This window comes from Lonchura striata, chromosome 29 (assembly GCF_050655825.1).
Source record: "Lonchura striata isolate lonStrDom1 chromosome 29, ASM5065582v1, whole genome shotgun sequence".
Lineage (NCBI taxonomy): Eukaryota > Metazoa > Chordata > Aves > Passeriformes > Estrildidae > Lonchura > Lonchura striata.
Genome location: NC_140731.1, coordinates 992,381 through 1,013,557, shown reverse-complemented (window position 1 = coordinate 1,013,557; position 21,177 = coordinate 992,381). Strand labels below are relative to the sequence as shown.

At 46.5% G+C, this 21,177-nt stretch overlaps 1 protein-coding gene across 3 annotated transcripts in view; it reads left to right on the top strand.

Moving 5' to 3' along the window:
• DIP2B (DIP2 acetate--CoA ligase B (putative)) overlaps positions 1 to 21,177 on the top strand; it is a 67,300-nt gene that overhangs the window by 8,704 nt on the left and 37,419 nt on the right. For all 3 annotated transcript variants that reach the window (XM_021545215.4, XM_077788689.2, XM_021545214.4), the window contains exon 2: positions 19,057 to 19,128. In XM_021545215.4, coding sequence (XP_021400890.1) covers positions 19,057 to 19,128 — 72 coding nt within the window. The remainder of the gene's footprint in view (positions 1 to 19,056; positions 19,129 to 21,177) is intronic.

Below are 21,177 nucleotides of genomic sequence, written 5' to 3'. Positions count from 1 at the left end.
ATTGAAAGAACCAAATTATAAATTATTTTGAGACAGTGTTCTTGGGCTTTTGTGTCAATCCTGGCAAAATACTGAATGTGAGACTGAAGCCCCTTGTGTTACGAAAAGATCTCCGAATGGCCAAGTGCTTGTGCAAATGTTTTTTAAGACTGAGACCTGTGTTTATTTTTAGGGCAGAAACTTTAAGTGATCCCTTGTGGATTAAAAAAAGAACAATTCTTATTGTAATTGGAATGAAAACCTCCATTCTTACGCAATTTGGGGTTGGAAGTTGCCGCAGTGCAAAGGGGGAAGTATTGTTATTTTGAGTTCCCAAGCAGGAAGAGGGGGAGATGCACAGGGTGAGGTGAGCAGCTGGGACACAGAGCAGGGGACATCAGCCCCTCTGTGGCTGAGGGGATTTGTCACTCACACTGTGACATGTCCAGTCTGATTACCAGGGAGTGGATGTCTCACCGTGCTGCATGTTCAGGAAGCTTTTCCATGATGGTGATGGTCAGGTTTGGTTGACCATGAGATAAACCTGCTGTATTTGTGGGATTTCTCCCCTCTGCTTTAAATTTTCCCAGTCCTCCTTGAAGATGTCCTGATTTTAAAAAGACGTGTGGTGCAGAAAGAAGTCAATTACTGAGTCCCAAATAGGGAGAATTGTGGATGAAGGCGAAGCAAATGAGTCAGATACAAATAATCCTATTAATGTCTTGGCTGCAGCCACACCTAGAAACCTTGAGCAAACATTTCTGTGTAGTTATTCCTGTATTTGATACACTTTACTTGTTAAGTCCTGTTTTGAAATTGCAGCATGTAAAAATTGTGTAGGGCCAGTTGCCATTAGTGTTTAGGACTTGGGATCATTGTTTTAGTAATTTTAACCACAAGCACAGAGACCTGAGTTCATTTGCTCTCATATTTTTCCCCAAAATCAGAAAAATCTATAACCTTGGAGCTGGTGTTGCCTTGCAAGGCTTTCAAGGCAATTCTTTTTGCAGTAGGCCTTCAAAAAAATCTCTGGCAAGAAGAGCAAACAGGAAGATGTAATTACCCTTTGCCTTTTGTGTATCAAATCCTTGTTCATTGGACAGAGCTTTGGTAAAACACTTTTAGAAGTCGCTGCTTGTAGCATGGGAGCTGTAAGGAAAAGCATTTGGATCCAGCTAAGTCATACCTGATGTTCCTGTGATTCCTGTCCTGTGTCTTGGGGGGTAATTACCTCATGGTGTGGGTCTCCTCTCTTTTATGATGGATAAGCTGATTTTTAATTAATCTGAACAAAGCCATTTTTCCAGGTGTGACTTTAAGAAAAAAAGAACATTTGGACCTTTCTCCTCCCTGCTTCCTCTGATTCCAATTCTGCTGTAGCTCCTGTACAGGGGGGGCTGAAATGTCCCTTGTTACCTGTGGCTGATTTTGAAGTGTTAGTACCAGAGTTCGGGGTTTGGATTTTGGTTCCTGTCCAAACACATTCTGTTTGCTTTGCAGTGTTCTCATGCACTGCCTGCTCTCCTCTGGGCTTTGTCCTGGGAAATGGGATCCTCTGGCACAAGAGGGTTGCAGAGATTTGTCCTGCACACCACGATCCTTCCCTGCAGGATTCCCATTCCTGTAGGGATCCTGCTCAGCTCTCGGTGTGCAGTGGCACAGCTGACGGTGTCCAACCCTCTCACTTCCCTGTGGGATGTGCAGATGATTCCTGGGTTGAATCAATGGGAAAAGACAAATGGAAATCAAGGTTCACATTCTGGCAGCTCTCAGGGATGTATTTATGGAGGCTCACACTCATCAATTTGAGTCTGCAGCAAAAGTGATGTTTTTTCTTTCTCACCTTTCAGCTATTTTATTGGATTCAGCAAAGCACAAGGGAGGGAGACACAAAATAAGGGGATGATGGTCATAAAAAGGTTCTCCAGGATGCCAGAACTTGGCCTCTTCTCCTAGAAAAGCAATTACTCATGTTCTGTTGTTTAAAATGACAGAAGACCTTTCTGGGAATGTTTAAAATGACAGACCAGGTGAAATGGTGTGAAACAGAGGTGGTGGATGGCACTGCAGGCTCCTCTTCCAGCAGAGGCACAATGATTTGGGCAGAAGGATAAAAGGAGAGAGTGGAGAAGGAGAAAATAGTCTTCTCTGAGAGCTGAGTTTGGCTTCAGGCGTGGCGGATCTGACCCTGGTGCAGCCAGGAATGTGTGCGTGGCTTTTTGCAGTGGCAACCTTGGGGTTCTGCTGGTGCAGCTGCTCCTGGGTTTGGATGCAGGTGCAAAGAAATCCACAGTATTGCAGTGGAATCCTTGACACCATGAGAGGAGTCTGTAAAATAGTCCTAGAAAGGGAGAAGGAAGGGAACTAGCGAAGTAGAGAAACCCAGGAAATGTCAGAGCTGGTTTTTCTGTAATTCTGCTGTCAGGAAGAGCTATTTCAGAATAGTTTTCTGTGGGTGAAGTGTGACAAGAAGTCCCCAAGAGGTAATGTCACACTGGGGTAAGCTTGCAGTCCTTGGATTGTTTCCACCATTCAAAGGGAACGTTTGAAGCTGTTTCATGGATTCTTAGTTGAAAGGTGCATTCTGCTCCTTCAGCACATTCTGCCCCGAGCAGTTGCAGACAGATCTGTGTCTTAACTCACTAAACCAGTTAATGGTGGAGCTCTGAGCACGTTGTCTGCTGTCTGCTGTGCCGCTGTGTTGGGCATGCCAACAAGAAGGACTCTGCTGGCTGTTCTGGGAGTTCCCTCGCTGAGGGGAAAAGCTGACTTGGGTTTCCTGTGCTGTCCTTTGCCTCTGATTGTGCAGGGTGAGAATTCAAAGCCACCTCTCCTTATCTGTGGATGGAAGCACATCTGAAGAGGAGGAAGGCAGCAAGGCCAAGCAATGTGCCAATTGCTCCAAGCCTTTGTTAGAGATTAAATGAAACCTGAGTCCATTTGGGCACTGCTGCATCCCCAGGGCCTTCCTTGGCCTCTCTGGGAGGGAGTGAAGACTTGGAAGTGATCACACACTTCATGTCAGTGTCCATTAGCTCCCGAGGCCTTGTTGTGTTTGAATTTGGAGATCTTGTGTTGAATTCTCAGGATTTTCCACCTGTGGGTCTGTCAGGAGAGCACTGACCCCGTCCAGTGAAACCAGACCACGGGGAAGGATCTTCTGCGTGGAACTGGTCCCCTGTGGAACATCTGGGCCCACACGTTCCCTCTGCTCCCAGGGCAGGACACGTCTCCACTGGTCAGGCTGCCTTAGCTGCAGCCTCTGGGATGTACTGGTTCCTCCATGTGATCAATTCCTCATTCTCAGCTTGCTGCGTGCAGAAGTAAAAAGGAGAGACAAGCTCAAGTATCCAAATAAACGTCAATTTTAAACAGGTGCAACCAAGCAAATTAAAAATGGGCAAGATTTCATGTTCGGCTCTTTACTGTTCCTTTTCCTCTGCATGAAAAGAAGATTTTGGAGTGATTTATGGCTGTCATGCCAGGCTTCTCAGCACTGTCTGTCAGTTGAGCGTTGATTTTGACAGCCTGCACTTCTGGGCCAGGGTTTTTTTTTGTTGTTCCTCTTTTTAAAGCTTTTAACATGAAATATTCAATCCTGCCCTGTGCATAGCACAGCTGATTCAGGTATCACACTTCAGAGAGCCACAGTGCTGAGTCGTGAGCACATCCTGCATTTGTGGCTTCTGTGTGGTTGTGTATTTTCATGGAATTGGAGACCACCTGCCTGTGACCTGGCAGTCCTAGGAGGAATTTTGTTGTGTCTTCCTCCAGCAGAATTAGGGCTAGAGGAAACAGCTCTCCAGAGTTCCCTGGGTCCACCTGAGGTACTGCAGCCTGCAGGTGTTTTTATGGATGCTCAGACTGGCTGTCACTGCAGGTCAGTGCTGTGTCTGGTAGGAAGATCTCAGCTGGGATTCTCCAAGAAATTTATTTTGTTTCTGCGTTTTTTTTATACAGTTCTGTGTTGTGCTTGTAGAATCCCAGTGCTAAGAAAGAAATAATCCTGTTGTGCAAGCGATGTTGGAGAGAAGTGGTTGTTTTATTTCCCAAACATCATCATTTCTCTTGAGAGACTGTTACGTGGCATCGTGGCATGAATTTTACTTCTGTGAAACACATGGAGTCAGCAGAGAAGTCTTGGAGAACAAATTGGAGGGCAAGGATCCAACCCGGAGCTGTGTCCGCAGTCCTTCTCTTTCAGAGATTTTTGCTTAATTGCAGATTTTCTATTTGGTTGTTATTCCTTTAGTTTCTCTTTCATGGGAGAATATTTCATCTTAAATTATTACTGTCAACACATCCTTAGCCCTTCCTGCCCCTCCAGCCCCTGATTGTGAGGCTGTCTGTGGTGCTTTGCTTTGCTGTAAAAGGCTGTGGTGTTTGCAGCTGAAAGCAAAGCCTGCTGTGAATATCATATTTTATCCAAAAGACACAAGCAGCTCCCCATTAATATTATTACATTGACACCCTGGTTTTATAAACAGTGGAATGTTGTGTGGAATGGCTGTTATCCTGTGATTATGGCTCCATTAGGCACAGGAACAGATGGTTCCTGTCCAAGTACTTTTTATGTTGTCATTTCTAGCAGGAATAAAAGGGAATGTTGAATTTTCTTCTCTTCAGTGGTGAGGCTGGAAAGGTCACACAGGCTGTGGTGGAGAAACTCCTATTAAAGTGAGGCTGAGAGACCAAGTAGGAAGTGAACTGGAATCATGGAATGGTTTGGGTTGGAAGAGACCTTAAAGCTCATTCCATTCCACCCTGCTGCCGTGGACACCTTCCACTCTCCCTGGTTGCTCCAAGCCCTGTCCAGACTGGCCTTGAACAATTCCAGGGGTGTGGAATAGACTGGAGCAAGGACAAGCACACGGATGCTGGAATGGGCTGTAGGTCAGTGCAGCAAGGCTGCAATTGGGATGATCCTCAGGTGGGAAAACCACCGTGTTCTGTAGGACCTCCAAGGATGGAAAAAGTGGGGTTCTCAGGCAAACCACCGTGTTCTGCAGGATCTCCAGGTCTGGAAGATGTGGGGTCCTCAGGCAAACCACTGTGTTCTGTAGGATCTCCAAGGATGGAAAAAGTGGGGTTCTCAGGCAAACCACTGTGTTCTGTAGGATCTCCAGGGTTGGAAAAGGTGGGGTCCTCAGGTGGGAAAACCACCATGTTCTGTAGGATCTCCAAGGTTAGAAGAGGTGGGGTCCTCAGGCAAAGCACCATGTTCTGTAGGATCTCCAAAGATGGAAGAGGTGGGGTCCTGAGACAGGAAAACCACCGTGTTCTGTAGGATCTCCAGGGTTGGAAGAGGTGGGGCTCCTGGAGTGATGGAGAGGGAAGGGCCTGGAAAGTCCCTGCCTTCCTTAGCAGCCTAAACAGAGCTGGAATTAGACCCCAGATGTCCAGGAGCTCTGCCAGGAGCTGAAGGAGCATCTTTGCCTCATGCACCATCCGCGTGTCCATCCGCATGTCCATCCGCGTGTCCATCTGCGTGTCCATCCATGTGTCCATCCATGTGTCCATCCATGTGTCCATCCTGCCTTTTTCATCGGGGTGATGTGGAACCGAACACCTCGGGGTCCCCACAAATGACTGACAAGTCTAATTCCATCTCCTCTGCAATTCTTACCTTGCTTTTTCAGGGCTTGCATTTGTTAAATGTTGTCTTTTTTTGTAGGTTTTGGGTTTTTTCTTGCGTATTTTAGAGCTGTGTATTGAATTCTGCTTTGTCCGTGCCTAGGGAGGATTTAGCTGGCGGGATTTTTTTCCTGTTGTGAGAACCAGAGAGTTCAAAGCTGGGCTTCTGTTTTCAAGGAGTAAGTTGGAGGATTTACCTGTTTTTTTGCATAGTAATAAACCCAAGCTAATTCTGTAGAATTAAGTGCTAATGAGAAATAAGGCAATAAAGTTTAGTTTGTTATTGAAAGTAATTCTGCTTCCACCTTGGAGGGACATTGGCTATTGCTGGGAGAAACTGCAGTCACCTTTGCTTGGAATTTAATGAAGAATGGAAAATTAAAATATGATCTCACTCTCATTAAAATTAAGTAATTGATGTCATCATTCAATTACATTATTTTTTAGGAGCTTTCAACAAATCTTTTCAGGTTATTTTTAAAACCTGGAGGAAATGGGGGGTAGTTTTCTCTGTTAGGTAACAGAGAGGTAAGGGAGCATCTCAGGAAAACCCCCAAGTGGCAAACTCAGCCCTGAACTCCCAAAGGCAGTGTCCTCCTGCTTCATGGAGATTCCACTCAGCATCACCCATCTCAGGAAATCTTTCATCTCTTGCTCTGGGCAATACAGAACTGGAGTGGCAAAGGAAATTCAGGGTTTCGTGCTGGCTTCATCGTTTCCAGAGTATGAATATTTAATTTAGGCTTCTTAAGGCTTTTAGCAGATTTATCAGGCTGCTTCCTGTGGTGGTGTATGTGAGGACAACTGGAGAAAACATTTGGATTCACTTATGGTATGGAAGTAGGGTTTATTTGTTTTGATTTATCACTGAAATACTTTCAAGAAGCTCATCTTGTTCTGTGGGTAAGTTCCCCATAATCTTAACCAGAAAACAGAACCAGCAGTTCTTACTTTTCCAGTGCCAAGCAGTGTTTTGGTGACAATGTCCAGCTTTTACTTGGTTAGAGCTGAAATCTGTTCATACTGCTGTTATGTGGGTAGAAGTTTGTATAAACATTTCATCATTTTGGACCCTTTTTTACAGTAAGTTTGATCTCGGAAGGATTGCACCTTGTTAGTGCAAATACACCATGGAATTTTGGCCTGTTATTAGACATAAAGTTCTTTCTTTTCCAAATTCATGATATTTTGGTCAAATGAACAGTGGATGAGTCTGGTTGCCTTTCAGCATGTGAGAGCCCCTTTTGTTTGTGTTCTTTTAGTTTTTGTCAAGTCGCTGACTGTGTGCTCTTAAATAATCCTGCTGATTTCTCCATACTTCCTTCCCTCTACAAGTGAGACATTTGAGAAATCAGTTTATTTGAGTTGGAAGAAGAGATATTGCACCCTGAGAGAGGCAACAGGAGGAAAATTCTCTGTCAGAAGTAGCTGTGGATTTGGAGATGGCTGGTGAATAAGATCTTTTTTACTTTTAGGCCTGTTTATTTTGGTTCCACTGATGTCAGTGTGGAAGGGATATATGTCCTCCTAGTTTTGTGAAAATATGTTTTGACAGTGAGGCACAGATAGAAGGCAAGAAAATTCCATGTGTGAGGGTGTTAATGATTGGAACAACAGAAATATTGGGGTGATATCACAATATCCTGTGTAACAAGGGCAGTAAATTGACTGTTTATGGTAAATTTTTTTTTTAAATTTAAAAAGGCCACTTTTCACCAAAAACCAAACGTGATTCATTTTAAAGAACTATTAATGTGCTTTATTAATTAGGAGGAATGGGTGTGCTGGGAGAAAAGTCTCTTCTGCCCTGAAGCAGCCAAGTTCAGTGAGTTTGGGGTGGGTGTGCAAAGTGCAGTTGGGTTGTTGGGTTCTCCTTTCTCTCAAGTTTGGCTCATTATTTTGATCTTGCACACAGCTCAAAGGCTTTCACATGAGCAGGATCTGGCCACATCCTGCTCTGCAGCAGGAACAAAGCTCTGCTGGAGCAGACGTTGACTCTGCCCAAAGAGCCCTGAACAGAAGTCGCCCCTCGCGTGATCCTTCTTGTGAAGAGCTCTGCAGCTGACAGGATAATGGGGTTTTTTAGGCCTGCTGGTGACGTGCCAACAGGGTTTCCTTAGCAGTGCCATTCTTCAAGGAGCCGTGGCTGCTGATGTAAACACAACTGAAAGCTTCACACAGCCCGGACCGAGCGTAGGGCCTGGAATCTGCTGCTCATGCCATGCTGTGCAGGACATTTTTCTTCTGCTCTGTCTATTTAAATCTGCTTTCCCAGGCTCGGAGCCAGCTTGAATGGGTTGTGCTGCTGAGTGCAGGAAAGCTGGCCTGGTGGCTGCGTGGAGGAGCTGTCCTGCCCCGTGGGGCATCCTGCCATTCCCAGGATACAGAATCCTGCTTGGGGTGGGGTGTGCAGAGCAGTTTAAGGGTATTGAACAAAGTGTTTTGGCTCCCACTAGTCAGGCTTGAAGGGAGTGAAATGAGTAGGAAAGCTCTGTGCAGCTCCCAGGGCTGCTGCTGCCTCCGTCGGGAACGCGTTGGGAATTTGGTGGGAGTCTCCGCCAGTCAAATTACAGGTGTCGCACACTAATTGGAGGCTGGTAAAAGTTTAATAATTGTATTGCTTTGCCTTTAAGTAGTGGGATCCTGCTCTGGTGACTAATCCTGTTTAATAGTGACTGTCCTCGAGTGAGCACTTGGGAGTGCAGTGACTCGGGGTTCTGTTCCAGATTTCAGTGCTTTAGGAGAAACAGCGTATTTGCTCTCTTGAGCAGCCACCACTTTGTCTGCTGCTTTTTCTATAGAATGGGAGTAACATCCTTAGAAATACACCCTTGGTACTGGCTCCTAGGGAAAACCAGGGCAGGAAGGGTGTGGGATATGTGTCTCACCTCTTGATTTTTTGAAAGATTCATTCTTGCGACTGATTGTTCACTGTGCTTGGTTGGTTCTATTTTTTTAGTTGGGTTTTGTTTGAGGAGGAGGGATCTTCTAAGTGCCAGTGCCTCCATCAAGTTCTCTTTCTTTGTTTCATCATGCATAATCATCGACCTCATCGCTGTGACTTGGAATAGCATTATCCCATCTGGAAATACATAATTACTGTGCAGGGTGAGGTGCCAACTGGGTTAGGTTCTGTGCTGTGTTTAAGGGCAGGTTGGAGTTTGTGAGCAGCTGTGTTTGATCACTAGATAGGGCAATAATTGCTCTTAATTTCTTTCTCCTCCTTGCATCTTATTCAAGAATCTAGGATTTATTTAGGAAAAGTAACTTCGGGTCCAGCTGGAGTGAAGTGGGCTGGCTGTGTATCCAAACTGCCTTTTGGTACGGTTGGACGAGGCGTTGCTGTGGAGTCAGGATGGGAGGAGAGTTACCAGCAAGGAGTCCCTGTGGCACTTGTATTATGTTAAAAATTGAAGCCAAGAGAATTATTAAATATTGACACCTGAGAGCCAAGAAAAGGTGGCTGATAGGAGTCACTCACAGGATTAAAACCCACAGTAACTCCTGTTTAAATTTCTTTGGGTGCCAGCATGGTTTTGTCATTGTTTTAATTCCTGGGCTAAAACCAGGTTTGATTTGGAAAATCATCTGTCCACACTTGCCTGTCCCTTGTAGAAAGTGGAGAGTGCAGAACAGGCAGAGGTTGTGTGTAATCTCTTGTCGTTGGGCTGGACAGACAACTCCTGGGAGAGCGTTATCAGCACTCCCAGCTCAAACAATTCAGTGTGTACCTGGAGGGTGACCTGCCTGAATCAAGTGCTGAATCACAGGGCTGTCACAGTTTAGTCATTTCCTGGGAAAATTTGCTTTTCAGTCTGCTGGGAGAGTGCGAGGTCTGCACTTGCGCCGGGGATTGAATATTTGGGAATTTCTGCTGGTGTCTGTGAGCAGGAGGTTAGTCAGCAAAAAGAATTATTCAGGGCACAATCACTTCAGCTGGGTTGTTGAATGCCCTGGGAGTTGTCCTGCTGGTTCTTGGGTGACACTGTCTGTGTCCCTTCCTGCAGATTGTTCTGGTGCAGGGCTGGTGCTAAAACCCTGCAGTGCTCCTGCCTCTCTGCTCACATGGTTCTCACTGGCTGCATATTAAAAATAGATGATAACATTCCTCCTGAACAGATTTTGTAAAATCCTGCTTGTCACAAAGTCTTGGGTTTGTTGCATTCAGGAGAGAAAATGCATTTCCTTCCAAAGAGAAGCTGTAGCTATTTAAAGGATTTTTACTTTTTATCCCTAGGATGGGGTTAATATGCAAGATTTTTTTATTTGTATATGGGATTCAACTGTTTATGTGCATGTGCTGCACATAAATTTTATGGGTAATATGACATTTATATGGATACACTTCACAACAGACTATCTCATATAAAGTTGACTTTGATGATTGGATTTTTAGGTGCTGTTTGGAGGCAGTTGAGCAGAACCTGTGTTTCAGGTTATCAGGGCTAACACAATTAACTGATGGAGTTGATTAAGAGTTTATCTTCAAGAGTCTTTGGAGCCTTTTAAAAAACGTGGTACCTTTTGGAAAGGTTGATTTTAGCAGTGCATTGGCAGCATGATTTGTGTGGCTGATCACAGAATCCCAGACTCACCCAGGCTGGAAAAACCCTCTGAGGTCCTGGAATCCAAGCTGGGACTGATCCCCACCTTGTCCCCAGCCCAGAGCACCACATCCAGTCATTTTTTGGATACCTCCAGGGATGGGCACTCCAAACCTCCTCCAGCCCCTTTCAGTGTTTAACTGCCCTTTCCATGAAGAAATTCCTCCTGATGCACAAGGTCATTTTACATCCCGTTGTCCCAGCTGAGGATCTGAAAGGCAAAGTCTTTCTGGCTCTTTAGTTCTTATTAGAGGTGAAGAAGAGGTTCTTGGACCAATGTACCTGAGGAAGTGCTTTAAATGAACTTCAAATAGAGATACCAGGACACGGTGATGCTGTGTGAGCCACACATGCTCAGGGTGAGCACATCCTCATGTCTGCTGTGAGAGAAGAATCCACCAGAGCACAGTGACACCCACGAGAGGCTTTTTATTCCCAGTCCTAGCTCCCGAAGCCCCTGAGAACTCATTTTGCTGACCCTGGATAGTGCTACTTTCAGCAGAAATGCCCGTGATGAGTTACCAGATGTGTCTTTGTGTGGGGGAGAGAGGGTTTGTGGCTGAGATGGAGCTGGGGACATCTCCTTGTCACTGATGGCCCCAGCCCAGGTGTGCAGGGGGCACTGAGCCCTGTCCTTAGCTCACCCGCTTGGTGATGCACCACATATGGCCTCGAAGATTACAGCTGGAAATACACAGCCCAGACGGGTGAGGCGAGGACACTGGATCTGCTGCAACTCGGAAAAGCTGCTGGAAGAGAAAGAGATTCTTCAGTGTAGTTCCAGAGTTGGATTTACTGCTCAAAGTTAAAACAACAACAACAAAAAAAAAAACCCTTAAGGTTTATGGCACCCAGCGAGTGACCTGGGGAGATCACCTTGTGACCTGGAATGACCCAGACCTTGAACACAGGGCAGCCATGCCACAGAAACCTCATCTTGAATGGAATCCTTTTTGAAATAATAAATATTGAGATTAAAATAGTTTGAATTTGGTGAAACAACGCTCCTAAGCCTTTAGAAAAGGGTTTTGGAGTTGCAAAACAGAGCCCTCACAGTGCTGCGGCCAAGTCGGCTTGTTCTGTGTGTGTAAATTAATCTGGAGCTGATCTGTCTGTGAAACTTTTAACACCAAAGCTGGAGCAGTTTAATGCTCGTGCCCAACAAACACAGCTTTGTGAGCCCTGCTGGCTTTTCAGTGCCCTATTCATGCTCCTGGTGGGAATACAATGGTGCTGTTAAAGGAAACTCCAGAGCCCAAACCTGGGCTGGTTGGTTGGTGACAAGTACAGTGAGGAAGGTGTTATTCCTCTCAAGAAATCAGACTTTTTCTGGAAGACTCTTAGTTCACAGACCTTGCTAATATCTCCAAGAAGGAAACCTGATATACAGCTTCACCCAAAGGAAGGAGGAGGGAATCTTTGAAGCTGCATCATCATTTGGCCTCAGAACAAGGCAGTTGTCTAAACTTGTTTCAAATGTAGTTTTTGTGCTGCAGTTATAGCTAAGAGTGGTAGGAGGAGTTTAAGGCCATTGCACAGGTACAGTCTATTTGAGCACACAGCCTTAGAAAAAAAGGGTTTAAATGTTGTTTTTAGGCTTGCTGAAGCCTGAAATTGAGGATGTCTCAGTTTTAACCCTTGGTAAAACCGCTGGGGAGGGTGTGGGATGTCTAGAAGTTGCCAGTTCTCCAGGAAAATCACAGAAACCCAGACTGGCTTGAGTTGGAAGGGAACTTAAAGCCCATCCAGTGTCACCTTCTGCCATGGGCAGGGACACCTTTCCACTATCCCAGGTGGCTCCAAGCCCTGTACAGTGTGGCTTTGGACACTTCCAGGGATGGAGCTGCCACAGCCCCTCTGGACAACCTGTGCCAGGCCCTCCCCACCCTCACAGGGAGGAATTTCTTCAAGAAAGGTGAGAACCAGCTCTCAGTACGTAAATGAGTGATGACAGCATTCCTTACTAAGTGTTGTGCCCATTTTTTGCCCAGGCCACAAGTGCACTTAGTCTTCACTTCGGATTTCTCAAATGTCCTACCTGCCACTCCAGTCACACTTGAAAGGCTTTATCTGGAGGTGACGTGCAGCAAAAGAACATTCTGGACTTTCAGCAGCACTTCTGGTCTTCACTGTCTCCATGCTGGTACTCCAGACCCAAGCCCTGCAGACCCAGACTCTGTTCTGCTCTCTCAGGGCACGTTTGAGATGATAAAACCACAGGGCCTGGACATCAACAGGGGAGTAGGCAAGAAAGGCCAAGTCGTCATGTCATTTCTAGGAGTGAAATCCAGATGAATCAGTGAAAATTGAAAAATGCAATTATTTTTGTTATAATCTTTTTGTCGTGTTTGCCTTTAGTAGAGTAGCTGCCTGTGTTTTGGGGCTAATGGAAGCACCACCAGGATTCTCTGGTAGAACAAACTGTTGGAAACATCAACAGATTTTTTTTTTTTTTTAAGTATACAAACATTTTTTAAATACACACAAACTGCTTTCCAATTGGAATCTTTTCCTTGCTGCAGCCCAGTGTTTGGAGGCTTTGTTGGGGAGATGCTGTGCCCTACGTGATCATTTTCCTTAATTTCTCCACTGTAGTAATTATGGTTTTGTTAGACAGTAAATGATTCAGTGTTCTCGTTCCATGGGGGAAGGGGAGCGGGGATGTTGAAAGAGGAGCATTGTCTGAGCTAGCAGGATTAGCGGGTGTTACCACCTTGCACTGATTGAGCACCACTGGTTAGAACAGATCATCAGCACTAATTGCTGAAAAGCAGCCTGGCGTCACCCGGGTGGGGAGTGAGGCTCCCGGGGCTTCTGTGGGGCAGGATCTGATTTGAATACAGGTGTGCCATCCACCTGATCAGGTGTTCTTCTGTGGGGCAGGATCTGATTTGAATACAGGTGTGCCATCCACCTGATCAGGTGTTCTTCTGTGGGGCAGGATTTGGTTTGAATACAGGTGTGCCATCCACCTGATCAGGTGTCCTTCTTGGGGCAGGATTTGATTTGAATACAGGTGTGCCATCCACCTGATCAGGTGTCCTTCTTGGGGCAGGATTTGATTTGAATACAGGTGTGCCATCCACCTGATCAGGTGTCTTTCTTGGGGCAGGATTTGGTTTGAATACAGGTGTGCCATCCACCTGATCAGGTGTTCTTCTGTGGGGCAGGATTTGGTTTGAATACAGGTGTGCCATCCACCTGATCAGGTGTTCTCTGGGGCAGGATTTGGGTTGAATACAGGTGTGCCATCCACCTGATCAGGTGTCTTTCTTGGGGCAGGATTTGGTTTGAATACAGGTGTGCCATCCACCTGATCAGGTGTTCTTCTGTGGGGCAGGATTTGGTTTGAATACAGGTGTGCCATCCACCTGATCAGGTGCTCTCTGTGGCAGGATTTGGTTTGAATACAGGTGTGCCATCCACCTGATCAGGTGTTCTTCTGTGGGGCAGGATTTGGTTTGAATACAGGTGTGCCATCCACCTGATCAGGTGTTCTTCTTGGGGCAGGATTTGATTTGAATACAGGTGTGCCATCCACCTGATCAGGTGTCTTTCTTGGGGCAGGATTTGATTTGAATACAGGTGTGCCATCCACCTGATCAGGTGCTCTCTGTGGCAGGATTTGGTTTGAATACAGGTGTGCCATCCACCTGATCAGGTGTTCTTCTGTGGGGCAGGATCTGATTTGAATACAGGTGTGCCATCCACCTGATCAGGTGTCCTTCTTGGGGCAGGATTTGATTTGAATACAGGTGTGCCATCCACCTGATCAGGTGTTCTTCTGTGGGGCAGGATCTGATTTGAATACAGGTGTGCCATCCACCTGATCAGGTGTTCTCTGGGGCAGGATTTGGTTTGAATACAGGTGTGCCATCCACCTGATCAGGTGTTCTCTGGGGCAGGATTTGGGTTGAATACAGGTGTGCCATCCACCTGATCAGGTGTTCTCTGGGGCAGGATTTGGTTTGAATACAGGTGTGCCATCCACCTGATCAGGTGCTCTCTGTGGCAGGATTTGGTTTGAATACAGGTGTGCCATCCACCTGATCAGGTGCTCTCTGTGGCAGGATTTGGTTTGAATACAGGTGTGCCATCCACCTGATCAGGTGTTCTCTGGGGCAGGATTTGATTTGAATACAGGTGTCCTACCCTGGGCTTCCCTGGCTGCTGTTGTTGTGAGTTCATCCTTTCCCTTGTGCTCCCAATCATCAGAACATTCCAGCTGGATTTGCACGATGAGGATCGATTCTGTATTTTCTCCCAAGAAATTAGGAGAATCAGATGATGATTTTAACGGCGTGGGGGATTTTTACACCTGCTTTGTTCCAGGCCACTGGTTACCTGGGGAAGCTGCAGACGTCGCTGCAGCAGAGGTGACAGGAAGGAAGAAGAGCCTCTTCCTCCAGCACAGCAGCAGCTCAGCTCACCCTCATCTCTCCTCTAAAGCCCCTAAAGCTGCTTCCCTTTGAGCAGAACCCCATTTCCTGGGCAGGGCCTCAGCCTGGGGAGGCACAGCCTCAGCTCACTGCGGATACAGATAAATACCGAGTGAACGGAACAGAAATGGGTGGTGGCTGGGAGGGAGCCAGGAAGAGTCTTGACACTGTTTGTGTTTTAATTTCTTCCTTGCGAATGAACAAACACCATTTTATAGCCAAATTATCATTTGCTTTGCTGGTGTTTCTTTGTGGTGCCCTGTCTTGCATCTGCCTGGAGAGGGGTTGTGGTTCTCAGGGTGGGTTTTGAGCTCTCTAGGGAGAATTTAACACCCCAAGTGTCACAGAGTGTTTTATTTGTGGAATGACTGACCAGGTTTATGTCAGAGGAGTGAATGGTTCCAGAGTTTGCAGCCCTATTGTCCTGGTGCACTTCCTGTGGCTGTAATTTATGATGTTCCACGAGGAAATCCACGTTTGTGTCCAGATCTCGCCATTTCCATTTCCTGTAGTTCAGCAGAAAAGGAACAGGGTGAAAGAAAGCTTCTCCCTTAGCTATTCTTTTGTGTCTGTGTCAGTGGATTGGTACCAAATTTGGACTCTGCATGACCAGAAAAGAGGTTTTATTCAATAATTTCATTCCACCTGTGCCGTGTGTCAAAGGCCGTGGCAATTTGGTAATGACAGTTGTGGTTGCTGTAGTCAAATCATCACGTCCAGGAGGTGACTACACTTGCCAGCCAAGCCTGCACATGAGGTCTTTCCCAAGAGGACAATCCCTGTGTCTTGCTGGAGCTTTATTTCAAGAAATTGTGGTTTGGTTCACACCTGCATGGATGGGGCTCCAGAAAGAACTCGGATTTATCTCCTTCCCCAAACCTTGCAGTCCCTGCTGCCCAGTTCCACTTCAGTAGGGCTGGTCTCAAAATTGAGGCTTTGCATTTTCAAATCCTGTGCGGGTGTTTGAGACTGTCAATCTGTTTGTCAAAATAATGGTTGTTCTATTTTTTTATGTTATAACAACGTAAAAATTCAGATGGAATTGGAAATTCAGCATTATGAAGACAGAGCGCTGCTGGGGAGACTCAGGAATCTATCAGCTTTTTTATATTTATTGCTTGAATTTTTCTCCTTGGAACTTCCCTGCTTTTGCCAAGTAGCATTAGGCTTTATTTTTTTATTGGCTTATGCTCAGAGAATCCTTTTTACAACAATAATATCAACAATGTGCACCACATGGCAGTTGAGGTTGCAGGCAGTGTTGTGGCCTGAGTTAGTTTCTTGTTTCTCAGAAGGATCTCACCTCGGCTTCAGAGTTCCAAATCAAGCCCAGGAACCATTCTGCTTCCATTCCAGTGTGGATGGGTTTGTTTTATTGGTGGGATATTAACATGGAACAAGTAATTAGAGAGAATTCTCTGCTTCCAGCTTGTGAAACAGAATGGGGTGCTACTACTACATAAAGTTCTGGTATTTGTTCATTATTCACTTACATTATTTGTATGTGTTGTGCTCCTTAGTAACTCCAACAATTTTCTGTGGCAAATGTTTCATTATACGTAGTGTGTAACCACCAATGTGAAGAGTACAATTAAATCGTGTGCAGAAATTAATCACAGAATAACAAGCTCTGAACCAACCTGTGGGTTGGCTTATAAGGAGAAATCCCTCCCCTTTCTGTGTACCTGAGTTTTCCTGCAGGGTTTTCCTGTGTTTTCCATCCCCTGGATCCCAAAGGGACACGAGTGCTCTGGCAGCCCAAAGGGTCACCTTGTCCTGGGGGCTACCAGGGCCAGTGGCACTGGTCAGGAGAGGTCACACTCTGCTCTGGGCTGGCCTCAGCTCTGCCAAAAACATCTGAAGCTTTGGAGAGGGTCCAAAGCAGGGAGAAGGGGATGGGGCAGGGTCTGGAGGAGAGAATGAGGGCTCTGGGGAAGAGAAGAGGGGAGAAGAGGCTGAGGGAAGACTCATGGGGGGCTGCAGCTTCATCCCGAGGGGCAGCTCCCATCTCTGCTCCCTGTGACCAGGGACAGGACACGAGGGAACCACTGGAGGGATAGCAGGAAAAGAAGAATCTTTCTTTTCTTTCCCAGAAGAGTCTGGCACTGCCCAGGCTCCCCAGGGAATGGGCACAGCCCCGAGGCTGCCAGAGCTCCAGGAGCGCTGGGACAGCGCTGCCAGGGATGCCAGGATTTTTGGGGGGTCTGTGCAAGGCCAGGAGCTGCACTGGATGATCCCTGTGGGTCCCTTCCAACTCGGGACATTCCACAATTCTCTGAAAACGGCCTCTGAAAGTGGAGGCAGAGCTGGTGGGTTTTGAAGGCCCTGCATCACTGAGCACGTGGTGCTTGGGCAGCTGGAGCTCAGCTGGACGTGTCCCTCTCCCTGCAGGTTCCTGCCCTGTCCTGAGCGGGGTGAGCATCACCTGAGCCCTGCTCTGCAGCCAGGCACTGCCATTGCTGCTTGGCTTGGCATTTCCCTGCGTTCTGGACATTCTTCTCTTCAGCTGCTGGATTTGTTTGGGCTTGTTGGGCCCTGACTCAAACGTAGTGTTGGAGGAGTGAGATAAAATTCTGTGTGCAGATGCACACCCTGCCCTGAGCAGCACGAGTCAGAGAAGGATGGAATCATGGAATGGTTTGGGTTAGAAGAGACCTTAAAGCTCATCCTCTTTCACCCCTGCTATGGGCAGGGGGGCTTCCACTATCCCAGGTTGCTCCAAGCCCTGCCAGCCTGGCCTTGGACACTTCCAGAGACTGGGCAGCCCCAGCTTCTCTGGGCAACCCGTGCCAGGGCCTCAGCACCCTCACAGGGAGGAGTTTCTCCCCAGTATTTTACCTAAACCTGTGTCAATCTGAGTCCCACTCCAGCTCTGAAACTCCTGGTCTGTGTTGTGCCGTGGATGTTTGAGTGCCCAGCACTGAGGAGTGGAGTCCATTCCCTTTCCAGGAATCTCACTAATCACCTTTGCAACCAAGCTGGGCACTCGGCTGGAATGTTTGAGCAGACATTGGTGGTGTTGGGAGGCTCAGAGCCTGAAGCCTGTAATCCCCTTTTGTGGTGTGGAGGGGACTGGCAGGAGGATCCTGTTTGGGGCAACCCTGCGGCCGGAGCTGCTCCGGGACTGAGGCTGCTCCCTCTCCCTCTCGACAAAAAAAACATCCTGTTTGTGATCGCTCACTTCTTGTCATCGTGTAACTGTGGCTTGACTTTAGCCTGATACCAAATAATTCTGTTTTCTTAGTGGTGTGTGTCTGATGGCTCCCCGTCCCTGGGAGATGGGAGGTTGTGAGTGCCAGGCTGCGAGGAGGCTGGAAGTGCTGCAGGGCTGTTTGTTTTAATCCCTCCAAGGTTCCAGTCTTTCTTGTGGTTCTGATGTAATGTGAGAAATTAAAACAAAAGACAGCAGCCAGATGGTGCATCTCCAGGATCAGACAGATTAGTTTTTTAAAAGAGGGAAAAGTTTACAAATGCTTATTCTGGTCTCTAGAGTAATCACTCTAATAATAATCACTCAGAGGGGATTCTCCCCTCTGCTCTGCTCTTGTGACAGCCCACCTGGAGCCTTCTGTCCAGTTCTGGGGTCCCCACCATAAGAAGGATGTGGAGCTGTTGGAGCAGGTCCAGAGGAGGCCACGAGGTTGATAAAAAAGGTGTTGGAGCACCTCCCTTATGGAGACAGGCTGGGGGACCTGGGAACGTTCAGCACGGAGAAGAGAAGGTGGTGTGGAGACTTCACAGCACCTTCCAGGGTCTGAAAGGGCTACAGGGAAGCTGGAGAGGGACAATCCATCAGGAACTGCAGTGACAGGACAGGGGAAATGGGTTCAAACTGAAAGAGGGGAAGTTTAATTTATATAATTATTATATAATAATTTATACATGTGGAAAAAATTCCTCCCTGTGAGGGTGGTGAGGCCCTGGCACCTGGATCATGTCCATCCTTGCCTCGGTTTTGGAGATCCCTTAAGCAGCTGCTACTCGCTTTGTTTGCTATTTGTTTAGTTGAAGATGAGGCTCTAAGTTTCCCCTTCACCCTTTTGGTTGGGAATTATCCCACTTTGTTCACATAAGTTGTTTTGTGGTTGCAGAATATTTTCATGCACTCCCAGTTTCCCTTTTTAGTTTTTCACTGTTTTGATATTCCATTTAGATAGCTGCTGTGATCCAGGTTATTGCATTTAAATAGTGGCTAGTGTAGGTCTCTGATCCCAAGGGAAACTGCACAAGTTCTGTAATATGGAGCTTTGAAATCCTAATGTGCTCAGATTGATTGAGTTTCAGGTTTTCTTCAGCTGTGTTCAGGTGAAACCTTCATGGCACTGAAAAAAAAAAGGCAAGCAGACCTCAAATTGCAAAATTCCAATGTGATTAAATGAGGTTTCTTTGTTTGTTTTTAGGGGACATTACACAGAAGGGGTATGAGAAGAAGAGAGCAAAGCTGCTGGCTCCATATGTTCCACAAACCCAAGGTAGGTCCTTGTTTTGCCTGGAATCATCTCCCACTCCCTTGGCTCCTGGGAATTCAAAGATCAGTCATGAAGGTCCTCAAGAACCATTCTGGAAACATTCTCCAAAATGTCTGTGCTGTGTCCTTCAGCCATCTTAATGCCTTGTTGGAGAAACATTAGGATTTTTATTATTTGTTGCTTTATTTTGCCAGACTTGCTGAAGTCACGTCCTTTGGGTACAATTGTTTCCTTTGGTTCAGAGATCAGAGCAGCTCAGCTGGTTGCATCTGGGATAATTATATATAATTGTAAACTAAAGGACATGGCTGAATGTGTGTCTAATCATTATTTTGGGGCTTACCCAGAATAATTGTTACTGATATGCTGAGATGTTCAGCCATTAAAAACTGATGTGTCTGGTTCTGATTTTGGGCGGTGACTGGATATGACAGGGAGTCCTGAATGGACCTACTGGAATTTACTGAGCCTGGTCTGCTGCCAAAAAAAAAAAATTGATAAAGAAGTAAAAGCTCAAAGTGCATTTATTGCCCATCAACACCACGGGACTGGGGGAAAATGACAGCAGCTCCCTTCAGGGACTTGGTGGGGGAAAATAAAGTTGTCATGTGGCAACTTCCTGACTCTCCCACCCCAAACCACTGCCCAGTTCTGCTCTCCAGCTGGCTCTCAGGTTGGATTTGCTTGTTTATTCCTCTCAAGGTGGGGCTCTTTGAGATTGGGGTTTATACAGTGTCTGAGCCAGGTGGTGAAGGGAGCAAGGCAAGCAAAAAATGTAATTTAGCCTTCAAAATGGAGATTTTGTTGCAAATACTCTCCAAGTGCTGAGGACTCCCTGCAGCAGGATATGATGGGAATCCCAGCAACTTGGTTGTTGCCTATTTATCAAATTTATTTCTGTTACTTAAAGAAACCAAAAACTAATATACACATGACTAATCCCTCTTGATAAGCAGGCATTTGTTGAGCAGGTTTTACAGTCCTCAGGCTAGCATTTGTTCCAGTGGTGATCTCCAACCTGAGGAGGAAATGGGGAATCCTTGGGTAGTTCAGGAACTCTTGGCAGCCCTGCTTTTATCCCGAGTATTCTGGAGTCTGAAGATGATACAATCCTGGCCCCAACCCTGGCACCGTGTTTGATTTGTCTCAGAAAGTGTTTAATTAGGAGGTGAAAAAAGCATTTGGGCTCTGCTGTGTTAATTGTGGGGCTTTGAGAGCTGCCAGTGGGAGGATGGAGGTCACCAATTAACCAGAGGTTTGATTGCTCTTCCGGCCCAGCTCTGCAGCTTTTCATCCATCTCACACCCGGTGTCTGGGAACCTCCTGTTGTAAAAACCCCGTGGAAGTCATGCGTGAGGGACTCGGAATCAGGTCACCTTGGTAATGAGAAGAAAATTCATTTAGTCACAACAACACAACAACAAAATACTCGGTGCTGGCGTTCCGTGCCGTTTCTGGGAGCACTGGGCTGGTGCTGGCTGGTGCAGTGTCTCCATTTCATGGCTGTGAAATGAGAGGAAGGAGGGAAGGTGGCCTGTCAGGGCACGTCAGCAGGATCACTGAGGAAATTCTTCCTGCTCCATCTGCCCTCCATTCACACGGCCTCCTTATTCAGGAGTTAAGGCAGCACTGTTCATTACCGAAATATGCATTTTTTTCCTGCTGCAATATCCATTAAATCCATCTAACTGTTAACTTCTGTAAAGTCTCTGCAGTCTGCAGATCCCAAAATCTGAAGTCCATCATTCCAGGGAGTTTTCCATGATGGGGTCAGCAGCAAGCACAGCAAATGAAGCCCATGGAGTTGGGCCAGGTGTTCCTGGGTTCTGGGAGTGGGTTCAGGCTGCCCTGGAAACCCTGGAGGCTCAAGTTGCTTATTTCCATGTTTTTATGGGTATGTAGCTTGAAAAAAAAAAAAAAATCTTCAAGGAATAGCTGGTCCAGCCCCAGCACTACTGCTGCATTCTGTTTGCAGGCAGTGGAGTGACAGGTTTGCAGCTGCTTGCAGCATGTGGCCTTTGCTCTCCTTGTTATTCATGCAAACATTTATCC